The 18,474-nt window shown below is 32.6% G+C and overlaps 1 protein-coding gene and 1 pseudogene across 3 annotated transcripts in view; one reads left to right on the top strand and one right to left on the bottom strand.

Moving 5' to 3' along the window:
• Window positions 1-18,474, top strand: part of LOC143067214 (ribonucleases P/MRP protein subunit POP1-like) — a 54,496-nt pseudogene that overhangs the window by 8,103 nt on the left and 27,919 nt on the right.
• The window catches only part of LOC143059895 (uncharacterized), an 82,040-nt gene continuing 72,616 nt past the window's right edge, over window positions 9,051-18,474 (bottom strand). For 2 of the 3 annotated variants that reach the window (XM_076233493.1, XM_076233492.1), the window contains exon 2: window positions 9,051-11,163. In XM_076233493.1, the coding sequence (XP_076089608.1) occupies window positions 9,487-11,160 (1,674 nt within the window). In that variant the 5' untranslated portion in view covers window positions 11,161-11,163 and the 3' untranslated portion in view covers window positions 9,051-9,486. Of the gene's footprint in view, window positions 11,164-16,849; window positions 17,248-17,463; window positions 17,569-18,474 lie in introns of those variants that run through there. The other variant, XR_012973679.1, reaches the window with a different exon arrangement.

The raw sequence follows: 18,474 nt of genomic DNA on the forward strand, positions 1-18,474 counted from the left end.
AATCATAACATGTATATAACTATTGTCTCCTGCTTAAAATCAAGAAAGAAGTAAAAACCTAAGATAAAAGCACTTTGTTGATACTTAAATGACGAATTAAAAATATATGTTCAGCATTCAAATCCATAAAAAAAGGAATACATTCAAATCATAAATCTGTTCTTGCCGAGTATGTATAGGCAACACATCTAATATATTCCTTTCTTATGATTTCGTCTTTTCTATATTTTGGCGTTTTTGTCAATAACGAAGGTCATCTTTTCTTTGTCTGGCATACGTTCTTGTGGGGGCTCGCATTTTCTCACAAGTAAGCTCGCATTTTCTTACAAGTAAGCTATTAAACCAAGAGTTCAAAATGGTGAAGTTGAATTCATCCCTTCTTAAATTTTATGGACGCCATCACAAATTGGTTGACTGTTATGGAATGTGTACTTGTATGTTGTTTAAGAATGTATGACATTTGTCATCATAAGGATCGGAGCGTCAGACAATGTCAAACGTGAAGCAGTCATCGATTTCATTTAGGGTAACCCAAAACATTGGGATAGCCATTTGCCAATTGCAATGTCACTTGATTTGTCTGTATACTCTGTGCTCAGCTAATGTAAAAGTATGAACTTACCTGTAAAAGAGGGACGAAAGATACCAAAGGGACAGTCAAACTCGTAAATCTAAAACAAACTGACAACGCCATGGCTAAAAATGAAAAAGACAAACAGAAAAACAATAGTACACATGACACATATGGAAAGCCAACGGGGTCAAAATTCCTACTTCGTAACTTGTCAATTTGTAACTTGTAACTGTGTGATTTGTCAATTTGTATATTGCTGTTTTGTAACTTGTTGATTTGTTAAATGTCGATTTGTATATTGTATATTGTCTATTTGTATATTGATGTTTTGTAACTTGTCGATTCGTTAATTGTCAATTTGTATATTGCTGTTTTGTAACTTGTCGATTTGTTAAATGTCGATTTGTATATTGTCTATTTGTATATTGATGTTTTGTAACTTGTCGGTTCGTTAATTGTCAATTTGTATATTGCTGTTTTGTAACTTGTCGATTTGTTTAATGTCGATTTGTATATTGTCTATTTGTATATTAATGTTTTGTAACTTGTTGATTCGTAAATTGTCAATTTGTATATTGATGTTTTGTAACTTGTCGATTCGTTAAATGCCAATGTGTGAAATGTCATCGTTGTATTATGCTAACGATCATTATGAAGACAGATGGCGCTCGGTTTCTTCTACGGTGTATAAGCCTCCTGTAAGTAGGAGCACCGGCATATGGAATATATACCAATGTAATTTAAATCAATTATGTAAAGCACATTTATATAAAAGAAAACAAATAGATAATTACATTGTTTGTTTTATATAGCATGCATGTATATCGGGGTCTTCAAACCTGGGATGGGATCCTGTATTAAGATATCAAAGATGTGTCGCTAGAACGGGCTTCCTTATCAACTTCGTAAATATATTACTGTCACTTGGCAGGAAATTTATACTTAATATTTAAGCGGGTCAAAATAAGACTTAATACATGAAATATAAGACGGTGCTTGAAAACTATACTAATAGTGTCCTGGGCCGCGAATTTTGAACTAAATGTATCATGAATGGGAGAAATGGTTTGACACTTATTATTCCTTAATATTATAATCTCAATATAAAAATTTCAGAAAAGAATGCAATTCTCTAATGATGTTTTAATCATGAAGCAAATAGACGAACATTCTTTATTTATTTGGCTCCTGAGTAATGAAGATAAAAGATGTTACAGTTTATTAAATCATATTTGAACTTTGCAAAGACAAACTGAATGTTTTTTTTTTAAATGAGTTACTTAATTAATGTAGTTATATATTAAAACTGTATTGAATATGCACTATTTTGTAATAAAATCTAAAGGAACCAGAAAACTAAACGAGAACCTATAAATTGGACTACCAATATTTCCAAAAATGCAACGTAGTCAAGAAGTCAAAATTAACACTAGGATTCCTGATAAGAAAGTTTTTCAGTGCTATAGAGCCAGACAATTAAAAAAAAGCTCGTCCAAAAAATGACAATCAATTGCTGCCAAGGGCAAGGGCACGATTGAACAATTATCAGTCAAGAAATGTATTGAAAAAAATTGCATATCAAGAACTTCATAAAGTGTTTTGAGATCTCAACGAGCAAAATACCACAATATTCCAACTTATTTTTCGTAAAAACAGTATTCGAGTGGAACCACCTTGAAGAAACTGTAGTGCGCAAACCGCGAGCGTTGACAGTCGTTCAGGAGCTGCTCTCGTGCATCGTCAATACATCGACGGCTCTGTCTATCGTTATCCACAACGTTTTCCTACAGATACAGATACAAATCTAGATAATCATGGTACTAGATCGAAATATATTAGGAGGTTTTCCCTCTGGATAGTTTGTTAATGACCATGATCGTAAAACTATGAAACTGTTTATTTTTTACTACACGCGTCACCTACTTAAAATTGACAATGGAAATGGGGAATGTGTCAAAGGGACAACAACCCGACCTGGGATCATGGTTGACTGCTCGACAGAAAAGCCAGGCGGAATACAGCATGGTTTGTCAATTGAGTTAGGATTATATTGTTACGAATTCATTGCAAATGATTTTTTTTATTTTACATGACATGCACATTAATTTTTTTTAGCTTTATTGATTAACATCGTGAATCATTTCGGTTAATTAACGATCCGATCAACAAAATATAAGATTTGGTAAGGTTGCCGGGCTATAAGGAGGTGTGTCACCGGGTGGGGATCATATTGGGAATACTAGGCGTTAATAAGCAGCTGTTGCGATCGAGGGACTCGTGAATATTTTGATCTTTTTGGTTGTAAATTTTTATAGAACGGGAATCTGGTAGCGGCAATTTTTAAGCTTCTTGACCAGAAAAATTCAGTAGGCATGTGTATCAATATATATATGTCAGCCCTTTCCCCTCCTGTCAGAATAAAATGAACCGATAATAGCATTTTAGGATTAATAGATACGTTTATTACTAGAACCTGGGTTTTCCAGTAATGATGTAGCCTTTTATAGGCGACTATTTGGTATTATGTTTTCTCATTGTTGAAGGCCGTATGTTGCCTATACTTGCTTACATCGACTTTATTTGAACTTTGCTTTGGTTGATAGTTGTCTCATTGGCAATCATACGGTTTATTACCACATTTCCTTATTGTATTTACCTGAATAATCCAGTCGTTATATTCCACGGACCAACGACTATTTCAATTACCTCGCAATTAGGAGAGATCGATTACGTCGAGGGACTTGACTAGACGGGATGTATTCTTATAGTTTCCGTTCTCGAACGAAAGTCCACGTGAGTAAATAAAATAAAACTGGGATCCTGTAAACATGCAATTTTTGTTTTGCTTTCTTTTAGACGCATTTGCTGTAATTGATTGATTAAAATTACTTAGGTATATATATTCCATATGGAGGTGCTCCTATTTACAGAAGGCTTATACACCGAAGAAGAAACCGAGCGCCATCTGTCGTCATAATGATCGTTAGCATAATACAACGATGACATTTCACACATTGACAAATCACGCATTGACATTTAACGAATCGACAAGTTACAAAACATCAATATACAAATTGACAATTTACGAATCGACAAGTTTCAAAACATCAATACACAAGTTGACAATTTACAAATCGACATTTAACGAATCGACAAGTTACAAAACAGCAATATACAAATTGACAAATCACACAGTTAATACAAGTTACAAATTGACAAGTTACGAAGTAAGAATTTTGACCCCGTTGGCTTTCCATAGACACAACATAGAAAACTAAAGAATAAACAACATTTCAAAATCGGCGCAAATGTCATTTGCCCAAATTATCAATTCACTTAAACGTTGCAATAATTATTTTTTTCAAAGTATAGATTATTGAAACAATGCTTGGTAATTAACAAGGTTTCCTTAAATGTGCAACCCTTGTATTAAGGCTACATGAAATTGAATTTTTCATTCTTTTAGAAATGACTGTCAATGGTTATCTGTATAAAAAGTATATATTTTGCTGTTATACTATGAAACTACACCAAAACTTTACTATTTTATATTGAAATAAGCTTAAAAAATCATATTGCCCAGTAATGCCCAGTATTCCCCATTTCTAGGAGTATTGCCCAGCCCGGGAAAACCCGGACCCGGGAATTTCCGGTTGGGTAATACTTTGCCAACCCTGTTTTATAGACTAAACACCTGTAACCGAAGAGCATGTATCGACTCTACAAATTTACATCGTCAACCCGGTCGCCAGCGTGACAGTCAGTGCGTTAACCCACTGAGCCAAAGAATTGATTCTCTAGCTCAGTTGATTATTTTGGATTTATATGTTCTACCTGTACTAAGGAGGGACACAACCCCACTACACACCATTGCATTATCTATGGAGATGACCCCAAAAGACTGCAGACAGTCATATAACTCTAATTGAATATTCAAAACAAAGCAAGCAATCATATTTTGTTTTATTTGATTTCATATTAGAGGTTAAAATTATACTTACTAAAATCATTGTTTAACCTGTATATTAAAGAATGATTTATGTGTCATTCAACAAGGTTTCTAGTGTCTCCCTTGTTTCACATTTCAATGTTGACATTCTTTTCTTTTAATGTATGAACCACGTTTGGGACGCATGTAGAGCACATTGCCACTGAAGGTTAAATTAAAGGTAACATTAATAAAGATTTGAATGAATTGAATTATTGTCATGCTAGTAATGTTAATGATAGGAGTTTTTAACAACCTGGACTATCTATTATAAAGCACGGTCAGTGCTAGCAATGTTACATTATTTTGTTATAAGATTTTTCTCTATTTTTCATTTTAGGATGTATCCTATTTGTGTTGTATAGAAATCAGTGGAGAAGAGAAGAATATATTGGAAGGACTCTGTCATCTTACTAATTCAGCAACAGGTAACAGCTTTAGCATGTTTAGTGAGATATCATTTCAGTTTTAGATAAGAAATACTTCAAAAAGTATAACAGTACATGTCATTCTGATGGAACCAAAAAATCAAAAGAAATCTTAGAATTCAATTTTAAGTCCTTACCAAAAGAAAGGTGTCAAGCATTGTTTGAAATGTTTTAGTATTATTCTCCTACCCTAGGAGTTTGGACTATATTGCATTCACCTTTCAAACACTTTTCAACACTTAAAAAAGTATATGTTACTCAAATTTATTGATGCCCCACCTACAGTACCCTTCAAGAGAACCAACTCTCCCACACCTTACCCCAAGGAAAATGTCGGAGTCACTCCGAAAACTCCGATATTCCTCCCAAAATGTTTGGAGGAATTTGGGAGTAATCTCTCCCAAAATCAGGTAAATGTTTATTGTGATAACGAGCTCACTCTCTACACCAAGGAATTAATTGCCCTTATCCTACTTTGATCTCTACCGGCACTCGACTGATAGGGTAATTGGATTACCTGACAGGTAAAGGTTGAAGTAATAAAGAATTATATTTCCGGTCTACTGTATCATTGTAAGTGTCAAACAGGTGTATAATTTAAAATTTCTTCTATACTAATTAAATTTAATTTGTGGTAATAATAAGTCAAAATATTTTCGTATTTTTTGTTAGACAATCTAAAAATATCTTTACCTTTATGTACTTGCTTTAAACAAAAGGATTATAAAATATAGTGGAATATGTTAAAAACCAAATATTCTGCTTCAAAGTTAAAGTCTTTATTTCAAAATTATTTGTCTAAAAGTGTTGTATATACGCAAGTAAAAAGAAAAATTTATTCACCATTCATTAGGCATAATAATAGCCCCGTAATAATTGTGTAAGTCAATGGCATTTTCTTTTTACGATTATCTAATTGCTGGAATGAATAAAAGATTTTAAAGCAAAAGGTTGTTGTTAATTCTTTCAATTGCATTTAAGTTTTAAAAAAAAAAAGAAAACTACTTAATTTTGACCTCGATGTCTTCACCAGTAAATTAAAATTTTATTAACGAAATAAACATACTTAAATTGTGTAAAAATAACCGGAAACTTTCGCTAAATTAATAAGAGCAGTTTAAAGAAAATCATAAAAATTACGTGTCTGAAAGTTTTGTATGTTCAACTGAAAAGGGAAATATTATTCACCATTCCTTATGCTTAATAATGACGGCATTTTCCTTTTACAGTATTTGTTGGCAGTACTGTAGGATAATCAGTCATTTTGGTTACATCAGGAATACTTCTACAGCTGCAATAATTCGTCGTTGTAAAATATTTATTTTCGCAAAATTAATGTAAATTTGTGTAGTTTAAACAGTGATCATATAAAAGATTTTAAAAAACAATTATTTGCCGTGCGAAGACAATTCCACGATACACATCTCAGTTGTCAACAGTTTGGGTTGAACTTGATCTTGACTTACTTTACAATGTTAAATGCTAAAAATAGTTAACATCAACTTTATCCTCAGCACAAGCTTTTTAAAGGGCGGGAAATAATATCGCGTAACAGTAAACTCAGGTGACCTTTCTAGACGACCGTGGGAAAATTCCATTCATGGTTTCTAAAGTTGCAGAACGACATTTTTGTGCAAGGTCCTTTTACAATTGATTAATAGGAATCTATAAAATAATTCTTATCCGAATAAACGAGATCAAATCTTTAACTATATGAATTTTAATATTTTATCTTTCAAAAAAGAAAGTAGACCTAAACATTAGTTATACATCCATGGTTAATGATATAAATTCACAGTTGATGATGTATTAATTGAAATTGTGATGGAAATTGTCCGGGGTGATTAATTGTTTTCAAATGACAATAATATGATAAAGAACTGCCAATTGTAGGCGGTTGGGAAATTTTGAAAAATGAAATGATGACCGATTTAACTGGAATAGAATATAATGATGGGCAATTATGAGGTGTGATAAATTTTATTAATAATTAAAGGATTAGTGACCTATCAGATAGCATGAGCGGATTACTTATCATCACAACTTTTAACATCTTTTGTAAAAGTAAAATGATTGAGCGTCATAAACTTGTCAAACACATGGAGACAGGTAGAATTATAGCACTTTAATGTGAAAATATTTTTACACTTTCCAAATTTAAATGACGAAATTGATATAAATACTTTCGTTAATTTGAAAAACGTTCCGTGAAATACGAAAATGACGAGCGCTATCAATATCACTTGAAATTATTTCCTTTGTTCAACAGAGTTGTCATTTTGCAGTTTCTGTTTGTAATTTAAATTATTCAAGTCTGTATAAATGTACCGAGGTGGTGAAACATAATATTTTACATTGATAAATAAATTAAATTTACTTGATGATCCGATGAACCGTGTTACAGCAAAAACAACATGATTTTATATAATAGCCACTTGATTTTTAAATAATGAACAATTTATAATAATGCGCCGATATTGCTTATTGAATAAGTTATAAAAGATACTAATTGTGGCAAAATCGTCCTTGTTGAAAAAACACAATGTATGACCTGACTGGACTGTAATAAAAACACAAAATAACAAGTATTTTCTTCATACTTTTTCGTATGTACGTTTTATTTTAAGATAATGGCATAAGACAAAAACGTATAAGATAATAATTATCTTATTCTAAATGATATTGTCGCATCTTTATCTGTCAAAGAAAGGAAAACATTTGCTCAATTTATAATACCGTGATTTTAAAGCACATCTGGGTAATCCAATTATGTTGTCACGCGTCGCTAATTTCAAGTACATCCCATGGGCAATAAACCAATTAACAGCCACACAGTGTTGGGAGAGAATCTTTTGAGGAATTTAGGAGTGAAATCCGCCGTACTCGGTGTGATTCCGAGAAACACGCATAACGGAGAAAAAAGATATTGAATCGATATTTTTGGATGGTACTGTAGGGGCATTATGTTTTTGTTATGTTTGTCCAATTTGTTTTTCTTCTTTTGTATGCATATATGTATGATTCTTTTAACTGATTTTTCAATAAATACTTTTTAAATTCTTTACTTTGTATATAAAAAAGATGTATTGTAAACAAAAGAGGATGTAAAAGAGGGACGAAAGATACCAAAGGGACAGTCAAACTCATAAATCTAAAACAAACTGACAACGCCAAGGCTAAAAATGAAAAAGAAAGACAGAAAAACAATGGTACACACGACACAACATAGATAACTAAAGAATAAACAACACGAACCCCACCAAACACTAGGGGTGATCTCAGGTGCTCCAGAAGGGTAAGCAGATCCTGTAAAGGTCAACATTGGCAATCAATTTGTCAATGCATTTCGGGGGGGGGGGGGGGCATAGAAAAACCTGGCATCAGTCTGTTTGTGTGTCTGTTCTTGTTAGCATTCTCATGTGTACAATTGTTGCCAGATTTTTATAAAACTTGTATCATAGGTTTTACCGTTTATATCAGCAATGTCTCAGAACTAGTGCCAATTAACTATTTTCAAAAGAGTTATTAAAGCCCATGGAAATATTAATTATATAGAAAATTGCATTCATTGTTAGCACTTTCACATATAGTATTCTTGCCAGGTTTTTATCAAATTTGTAAAAATATGATATTTTAAAAGAGTGATGCACCGATAAAATATTGTTTATATGGAAAAATGTATTTTAGGTGTTCATGTGTACAAATTCTTATAAATCAGATATATATTAAATTTACATCAAAGGTTTATTATTGGGTGGTTGTCTCCTTGACACATTCCCCCATTTCCTTTTTGTAAATATCAGAAATGTTTCTGACAATTATTTATATGTTAATTGTTGTCTTGTGGCTTCGTTACCTGATCAGAAGTGTACAAAAGTATAGTACTATATATTATACAGTTCATCAATCAAAGTTAAGTCCTATACATAAATGTGATTAACAAATGTCTGGGTAATTTTTTGCTTTAATACTATAAATACTATATGAGTTTTGCTTATTTTTGAATGGTGTATAGTGGCCTATAGTTGCTTACATCTGTTTCTTTTGAATAGTTGTATAATTTGTAATCTTATGAAATCTTGTTTTTATTCAATTTTTATACAATACAATACGAAAACATGCATCACAAAAGTACAGTAAATAAAGATTAGTAGAATATAATAAAAGTCCATAAAAAGGGTCATTGTACAATGCATTAATGTGTCCTTTATTTCTTGTATGCCATCATATTGAGTGTTTTTAAAAGATTGGAACAAAAGTACATGAGAGTTTATATTTTCCTTGTGAAAAAATTTCTACTTTTACTAAAATGCAGTCTAAAACATAATTTAAATGTTTAAAACTATAAGTTGATTTCACTGGATGGTCCAAAATCACGGACACCAACTCCAATTGACTAAGTCCACGATTGAATGATGAATGAATATATATAATAGGTTGTAGTGTCAAAGAGAGGCTATATCATTAGATTTAGCAATGCATATGTTATTACAGTATTAAGAAGATAAATTGAATGTTGCCAAGTATGTGCCCCTGTTATCACAAATAAAACCTGAAGACTCATTATGTTTAAAACAAATACACCCAGGATACTTCAGTCCACCCTCTTTACCAATCAGTACTTTACTATTCTGTCCATCTTTTGATATAAGTACTATCTTACCAGAGTAATAGTCTGCTACAATAATGTTACCATAAGTATCTATACAAAGTCCTCTTGGTCCCTTTAAATCCTGTGTATATTGCCAGATCTGTTTACCTGATTCATCATAACAGTATACTGCATTACCATTATAGTCCCTATAGATTACTCTGTCATTACAATAAACAAGGTTCCACAGGTTTGATGTACTCTTGACTTGTATTGACTTCAGTGTATTTCCTTTCAAGTCTATAATACGGATTTCTTCATTGCTCAAACCAACAGCCAGGGAATTATTGTAGAATGATAAACCCCAGCATTCTTTGTCTAATGTGATAACTTTGGTAACTGTTTCATTCTCCATATTGAAGATCTTAATGGCTTTTTCCCATGGATAAGTTATGGCTATAGTGTTCTGATTGATCTGTGTGACACTCCAGGCTTTACCAGGTATAGGTAACTGTTTCTGTAGTTTGCCATCAGAAGTAAGTAGGTTAACTTCACCAGCCTCTTCCACTACTATAACTCTTCCGTCCATCAGACAAGTTATGTCACTGATACACTTCTCTGTGTTGATCTCTATCTTTGTCTCTATATTCATGGTCATGTTGTTTATGTTGGATTGTTCTCTTGATTCTACTTGTGCTTTCCTCCTCACACTTGTTTCTAAAGTCATGTCTGTTTTAACAACCATTACTTTTCCTAGGGATTCTAATGATTTTAACTTGCTAAGTATGTTTTCCATTTCTTCACTTAGCTTCATTTTGATGTTAAATTCTTTCGCCCCACCATCATTTTCCAGATCATCAACATATCGCTGACATTGATGTACTTGTTGTTCAATCTGATGTACTCCTAGAAATGATTGGAGTTTTGAAGTGTGTGGTATGACTGTTTGTAACTGGTCTTGCATTTCCTTTAAGTTATTCCGTTTTCCTTCAATTTCAGTTATTAAATCTTTTGCTTTTGATTTTTCCTGAATCCAGATAGTATCTGCCCCATTGCATAATTTCTTCTCTAGGTGGGTTAAATGTTTATTTATGTCCTTGCGAATTTTAAAAATTAATTCTTTTATGTTATCATTTTCTTTTTCACACCTTTTAATGTTTTTTGATTTGTTGTTAATCAATTTATCTAGGAAATGCTTTATAGAGTCAATTTGTTTTTGTACAGATTGTGTGGACTTTTCAATTTTAGTTTTCTCCACCACACTAGCTAAACTTTTTATTCCCGTACACTTTGAATGACTGGTGGAAACACATTCATCACAGCAAGGCACTAAATGACTGGGACAATACAAGTTAAGCTGTTGGTCATGTTTATCACATTCTGTAGTGATAGCTTGGGTTGAGGGTTTATAACTTTTGATATCAATAGTTTTATGATCACATGTTCCTTTGAATTTTTTATGATGACTGGAACATGTTGAACATAATCCTTCTTCACAGTTGTAACACCAGATGTCAGCTTTAGTGTTTACTTTTCCTTCTTGACAAGGTCCACACTGTATAGGCTTACTAGATGCCATGACCTGAATATAAACAAGATGTAAAGTTAGTTTAACCTATTTGTCAAGGTCCAAATTGTTCAACATACTAGCTACAACAATAGACAAATGTATTATAAAATTGAGAATGGAAATGGGGAATGTGTTAAGGAGACAACAACCTGACCAAAGAGCAGATAACAGCCAAAGGCCACCAATGGGTCTTCAATGTAGCGAGAAAATCCCACATCCGGAGGCGTGCTTCAGGTGGCCCCTAAACAAAAATGTATACTAGTTCAGTGACAAGCTTAATGAAAATTTTGATTTCAAATTTATTTGCTTCAACTCGTAAAGCATTCTACTGTAAGGAAAAATAAGCTAGTTACACTTACTGGAACTGTAATGAGATGATTATAGCTGTAAATTTTCTCCTGGACAATATCTATGTATGTTTTGGCATTAAAGGATATCAACATGTTGTAAGTATTACTATGGGCACCAAATGAAACCATTTAATAATAATAGCAGACTATTTCTGTATATTTATTCATCAGAGTTTTTGGCCAGTCTTGGTCAAGATCCATTTTTAATTACATTTAATTGATAATTTTAAAATCACTTACTGTGGTCACCTTGATGATTCATGGTTTGACAATAATGATATTTTGATTAAAATAATCAGGAATTTTATACCGGTAATTTTACTGCAGAAATTTACCAAAGGTAACTTTACATAAATCTTATACATACAGCAATAATTGTCCCTTTCTAGATTTAAATATTTCAGTTTCTCACTAGAATCTGTGTACAAGAATTTACAACAAAAGAGCTTATTTTTCATCGATAGTTAACTTTCCCTTTTTAGAAGGTGATGTTCTTATGGTATGTATATTTCATAACTTGTTGCTCTGCCAATGTCTGTAGTCACATTTTAGATATCAGTGAACAAAATTTACTTGTAACTGGTAAATTAATTAATCAGGGATTTTGTTACCACAAATTAATTAAAAACCTTTACTAGGCTTTTGTAGATACAAAGATTTGATAAGGAAAGTTTGGCTGAACCGATAGATTCTTGTTTGAAATTGGATATCTCACCCTAAATTTTTGAGTAATTTTGTGTATAAAGCAAGTTAATTTAGATATGAACCAGTTAAACTCATAGATATTTTGCATAAACATATTCTCAACTCTTTATCTACCGCTGACAGATATATACACAGTTTTTATTATTGTTCTTTTGGTTGTAACTGATAAATCTGGTGGCGTAATGACGTATATTTGCATTGGATGTGCAGTCCCTTGTGACGGATACTTCAGTAAAATATAACACTGATAAATCCTTTTAGGTTGGAAAAATTGTTGAAGAAATCCTGAATGATGAACTAATTAAAACATGTTATACAAATGAATAATCTAACAACTCATAACTACCTAAAGTTGAGGAAGAGACACAATATAATTTAATGTTAACACATTTGAATTGTTTTACATTTGTCATTTCGGGGCCTTTTATAGCTGACTATGCAGTATGGGCTTTGCTTATTACTGAAGGCCGTACTGTGACATATAGTTGTTAATTTTTGTGTCAGTCGGTCTCTTGTGAAGAGTTGTTTCATTAACAATCATACCACATATATTAGCAATGTTGGTGTCATTAATGTTGTGTTGTATTTCACTGTTTTCCCAGGGATGGTTGAGCACTCACAAACCTGGTTTAAACTTGCCACATCCTCATTTTTACAGAGATATTGTTTACCATGCTGGAAATGGAGAAATGATCCTGGTAAACTTATCTATCCTTTAAATAAATTTTTCTAAAAGGTTACCAATTCAACACTGTCATTAGATCTTTGAATATTGTTTTTATTGGTATTAATATTGATTTTGTTATCAGTAAATTAAAAGCAAACTAAATATTATAGTTATATGATACATATGCACTTTTATGGATCTACAATCTGACGACTCCTGTATCTTGGCATTGCACAAGGTCATGTTGTTCTCTGACTGTTTATGATGTCTTTACACTAAATTCGTTGAATGTTGGATGTGTACTGATTGATAATTTAGTCTTAGATGTATGATTTTTTATACGACCGCAAAAATTTAAATTTTTCGTCGTATATTGCTATCACGTTGGCGTCGTCGTCGTCTTGCGTCGTCGTCGTCCGAATACTTTTAGTTTTCGCACTCTAACTTTAGTAAAAATGAATAGAAATTGATGAAATTTTGACACAAGGTTTATGACCACAAATGTAAGGTTGGGATTGATTTTGGGAGTTTTGGTCCCAACATTTTAGGAATTAGGGGCCAAAAAGGGCCCAAATAAGCATTTTCTTGGTTTTCGCACTATAACTTTAGTTAAAGTGAATAGAAATCTATGAAATTTTGACATAAGGTTTATGACCACAAAAGGAAGGTTGGGATTGATTTTTGGAGTTTTGGTTCCAACAGTTTAGGAATTAGGGGCCAAAAAAGGGCCCAAATAAGCATTATTCTTGGTTTTCGCACCACAACTTAAGTATAAGTAAATAGATATCAGTGGAATTTAAACACAAGGTTTATAGATATAGGAAGATGTGGTGTGAGTGCCAATGAGACAACTCTCCATACAAATAACAATTTAAAAAGTAAACCATTATAGGTCAAAGTACGGCCTTCAACACGGAGCCCTAGCTCACACTTTATGACCACAAAAGGAAGGTTGGGATTGATTTTGGGAGTTTTGGTCCCAACAGTTTAGGAATAAGGGGCCCAAAGGGAAAAAATTGAACTTTGTTGATTTCATCAAAAATTGAATAATTGGGGTTCTTTGATTTGCTAAATTTAACTGTGTATGTAGATTCTTAATTTTTGGTCCCGTTTTCAAATTGGTCTACATTAAGGTCCAAAGGGTTCAAAATTAAACTTAGTTTGATTTTAACAAAAATTGAATCCTTGGGGTTCTTTAATATGCTGAATCTAAACATGTACTTAGATTTTTGATTATTGGCCCAGTTTTCAAGTTGGTCCAAATCGGGGTCCAAAATTAAACTTTGTTTGATTTCATCAAAAATTGAATAATTGGGGTTCTTTGATATGCCAAATCTAACTGTGTATGTAGTTTCTTTAATTTTTAGTCCCGTTTTCAAATTGGTCTACATTAAAGTCCAAAGGGTCCAAAATCATTTTAACAAAAATTGAATTTTTGGGCTTTTTTGATATGCTGAATCTAAACATGTACTTAGATTTTTGTTTATGGGCCCAGTTTTCAAGTTGGTTCAAATCAGGATCCAAAATTATTATATTAAGTATTGTGCAATAGCAAGAAATTTTCAATTGCACAGTATTCAGCAATAGCAAGAAATCTTCAATTGCACAGTATTGTGCAATAGCAAGAAATTTTCAATTGCACAGTATTGTGCAATAGCAAGAAATCTTCAATTGCACAGTGTTGTGCAATAGCAAATATTTTCAATTGCACAGTATTGCGCAATAACAAGAAATATCTAATTGCACAATATTGTGCAATAGCAAGAAATTTTCAATTGATTGGAGTTATCTTTCTTTGTCCAGAATAGTAGTTGAATCAACTTAAATCATTGTTTAATACAATAAACAATGTATATTCACTTTAACTACCAACTGATTAATTAAAACAATCTTTACCATTCAGTGATAACAAGCACCTTTTGTTACATTTGAATATTTTATGATGTATTTAAATGAGTAGTTATTGTTTCAAACTCCATTAGAAATTTGAATTGAGATCAGTTTTGGAAAAAGGGAAAGGGGAATGTGAAAAAAAAGGGGGGGGTTAAATTTTTCTCATTTCAGATTTCATAAATAAAAAGAAAATTTCTTCAAACATTTTTTGAGAGGATTAATATTCAACAGCATAGTGAATTGCTCAAAGGCAAACAAAATATTTTAAGTTCATTAGACCACATTCATTCTGTGTCCGAAACCTATGCTGTGTCAACTATTTAATCACAATCCAAATTTAGAGCTGAATCCAGCTTGAATGTTGTGTCCATACTTGCCCCAACCGTTCAGGGTTCAACCTCTGCGGTCGTATAAAGCTGCGCCCTGCGGAGCACCTGGTTATATTAGTTGTTAATGGCTTTGAACTAGCTGTCAGTAACTGTGAGTACTCTCAGATCTTTACTTAGTGTCTTTTTGTTGTTGGGATGTACAAGTACCCAGTCACATCCACATGTTTTTGTTATATGTATTTCTATCTGTATCTATCTGATGAGTCAAGCCTTTTTCAACTGATTTTATAGTTCGTTCTTATGTTGTACTGTTACAACCTCCCATGTTAGGGGAGGGTTGGGATCCTGCTAACATGTTTAACCCCGCCACATTCTGTATGTATGTGTCTGTCCCAAATCAGGAGCCTGTAATTCAGTGATTGTCATTTGTTGCGTTGTTACATATTTGTTTTTTTCTTTCAATTTTATGCCCCACCTACGATAGTAGAGGGGCATTATGTTTTCTGGTCTGTGCGTCGGTTCGACTGTTCGTTCATCCGTCTGTCCAATCTAATTAGGGCCCCACCAAAGGTGGGTCGCCCTATAGTGATCAGTCTGTCCATCCGTCCGTCCGTAACACTTTGTGTCCGCTCCATATCTAGAGAACCATTATGATTTCATTCTTAATACTTTACATGTTTATTAACCACCACCAGAGGGCGTGTCATGATGTATGTACAACTTCCTAGGTCAAAGGTCAAGGTAAAAAAACTTAGGTTTCAGTTGACAACCCTGTGTCCTGTGGTGAAGATCGTGTCCGCTCTATATCTTGAGAACCGTTATCATTTCAAAGTTTATACTTGACATGTATATAAACCAACACCAAAGGGTGTGTCATAATTTATGTGCAACTTCCTAGGTCAAAGGTCAAGGTCAAAAACTTTGGTTTCAGTTGACAACCCCATGTCCTATGGTGAAGATCGTGTCCACTCTATATCAAGAGAACCGTTATCATTTCAAAGTTTATACTTGACATGTTTATAAACCAACACCAAAGGGTGTGTCATAATTTATTTACAACTTCCTAGGTCAAAGGTCAAGGTCAAAAACTTTGATTTCAGTTGACAAACCCATGTCCTATGGTAAAGATACAATTTTTTAATGCACATTATTCACAGCGGGGCCCACAGAGATGGCTCCCATCTCAATGATATCTAGTTAAAATTAAATCCTTTAATTGCTCCTGTTCTGATGCGCGACATATCACACTGTATATCTAAGTGTTAATAAATAGAACACTGCTTGAACGCTTTTTTGTAACACTTTTTGAAAGTGTAATGTGTTCCAAATGTTAACACTAGTGTTCATCAAATGAATGTGTTGTGTTCAGTTTGTAATGCCTTTGTGTTTCATTTTTGAACAATTGATGTTAGAGACCTTAACACTAGTGTTCAACGATTGAACATGTCCTAATGTTCAAAATCTGAATACGTCGACGCGTTCAACAGCCATGTAACACTTTTTGAACACACAGAACATGTTTAAAAACCAAAATGTTAAGATTCAGAACACCAGACGTTTACATTCAGAACAGTTGACATAGGTGTTCAAATTGTTGGTGTTCAAATGTGGAACATGTTCTATTGTTAAGCGTACATAATTTTCCATAAGAACTAAACTTAATTAAACTGTTATAAACTGTTAACTATGCTCAATCAGGCAAAATACAACAATAAAACATATTTTAACAAGTAATTCTTTATATAATCAAATGAGCATATATGTAAGAAAAGTACACAAGAACACCTTATGATATCACAAGTAACAGTCAGTGAAATCACATACATAATGTTTTTAGGCTGACTTAAATATTTCACAAATAGTGATTTTCCCCTACATGTACATGACAAGATAGTTAATTGCTACATCATGTGTATCCTAACCAAAAAAGCATGTCAATGTGATAAGATAGTTTATGATATAGATATTTGTCACAATGAAAGTTTAAAAGTTTGCAAATTCCAACAGTTCTTGTACGATCACATACAATGTACGCTCCACTTTTCAGTGCGTCTTCACTTAAAGCTATCAACTGGATGGCATTTTATGTGTTGTTATCAACTTCCAATGTCAAAATCCTCCAAAACAAGTAATGTCTATGAGCCTATATATCCTGCAAAATAAAATTTAAAATTAATAGAAGAGAGCTTTAAATTTCATAAAGCATCAGATTATGCAATGGTTGTTATGCTTTAATTTCGATATATACTAGAGTACAAATTGATATTCTATGGCAGTGAAATGCAAGTTTTGACATTATAAATTACAAAAGTCGATTTCTTGACCTAAGGTATACAGATATAGAAATGATATATATATATTGTTATACCTTTTTGACATCTTTCTTTTTTCCAACACTTTATAGCATGCAGAAATGACCTTTATGGATTATTAGCTACCGGTTCCTAATTCAAACATTTCAATCTAACGATTCCTACAAATAAAAAAAAAACGAATGCATTTTCTAAGTCAAAGATGGTGTTCCAAATGTTTACACTAGTGTTCATTATTTGAATGTGTGGTGTTCAGTTTTTGATGCTTTTGTGTTTCACTTTTGAACACTTGATGTTAGAGTTCTTAACACTTAGTGTTCATCAATTGAATGTGTGGTGTTCAGTTTTTTTATAAAATGCCTTTGTGTTTCATTTTTGAACACTTGATGTTAGAGTTCTTAACACTTAGTGTTCATCAATTGAATGTGTGGTGTTCAGTTTTTAATGCCTTTGTGTTTCATTTTAGTGTTCAGCTAATATACGTGGATGTCAAAAATCATCATTTATTCCGTAATAAAGACAGACGATCACAGACTGGTTATTCATCAGTTTAGGAAATCATCAGAACAAGCTGACAGTTATTTACGTTTAATCTAAATCCTGTTCTTTAATTCGTCTTATGTTGAATATTGAAAATTTGGATATAACAGTTATGAATATTTGACAAATATATATCTGACATGAGAAAATAACAAGGAAGCCATCGAACAACCTATAGAGATTATCCTTACTTGTTACTCACTTCTTTCCTGTTCATGTGGGATAGAAGTCCCTTCTCAAGCTCTCTTCCTTATGTGTATCCATTTTTCATTTAACCGCCTAAATCACCAGCCGATAACTGTTTCCGGTATTTGGTACCCTGGTATATTTTTTTAACGTGAGGTGTTCAAACTTTCGAACGATTTGAACACTGATTGAACATGTAATGTTAATAAACTGAACGGATCATGAAATAAGATAAACATGGACATATTTTTATTACGATATCATCATAACAGGCCTCATTGATATGCATAATTATGTCACTTATAGTAAAACTAGTAATAATAATCAAATAAGTTCATAAA

Source organism: Mytilus galloprovincialis, chromosome 1, assembly GCF_965363235.1.
Source record: "Mytilus galloprovincialis chromosome 1, xbMytGall1.hap1.1, whole genome shotgun sequence".
Taxonomy (NCBI): Eukaryota; Metazoa; Mollusca; class Bivalvia; order Mytilida; family Mytilidae; genus Mytilus; species Mytilus galloprovincialis.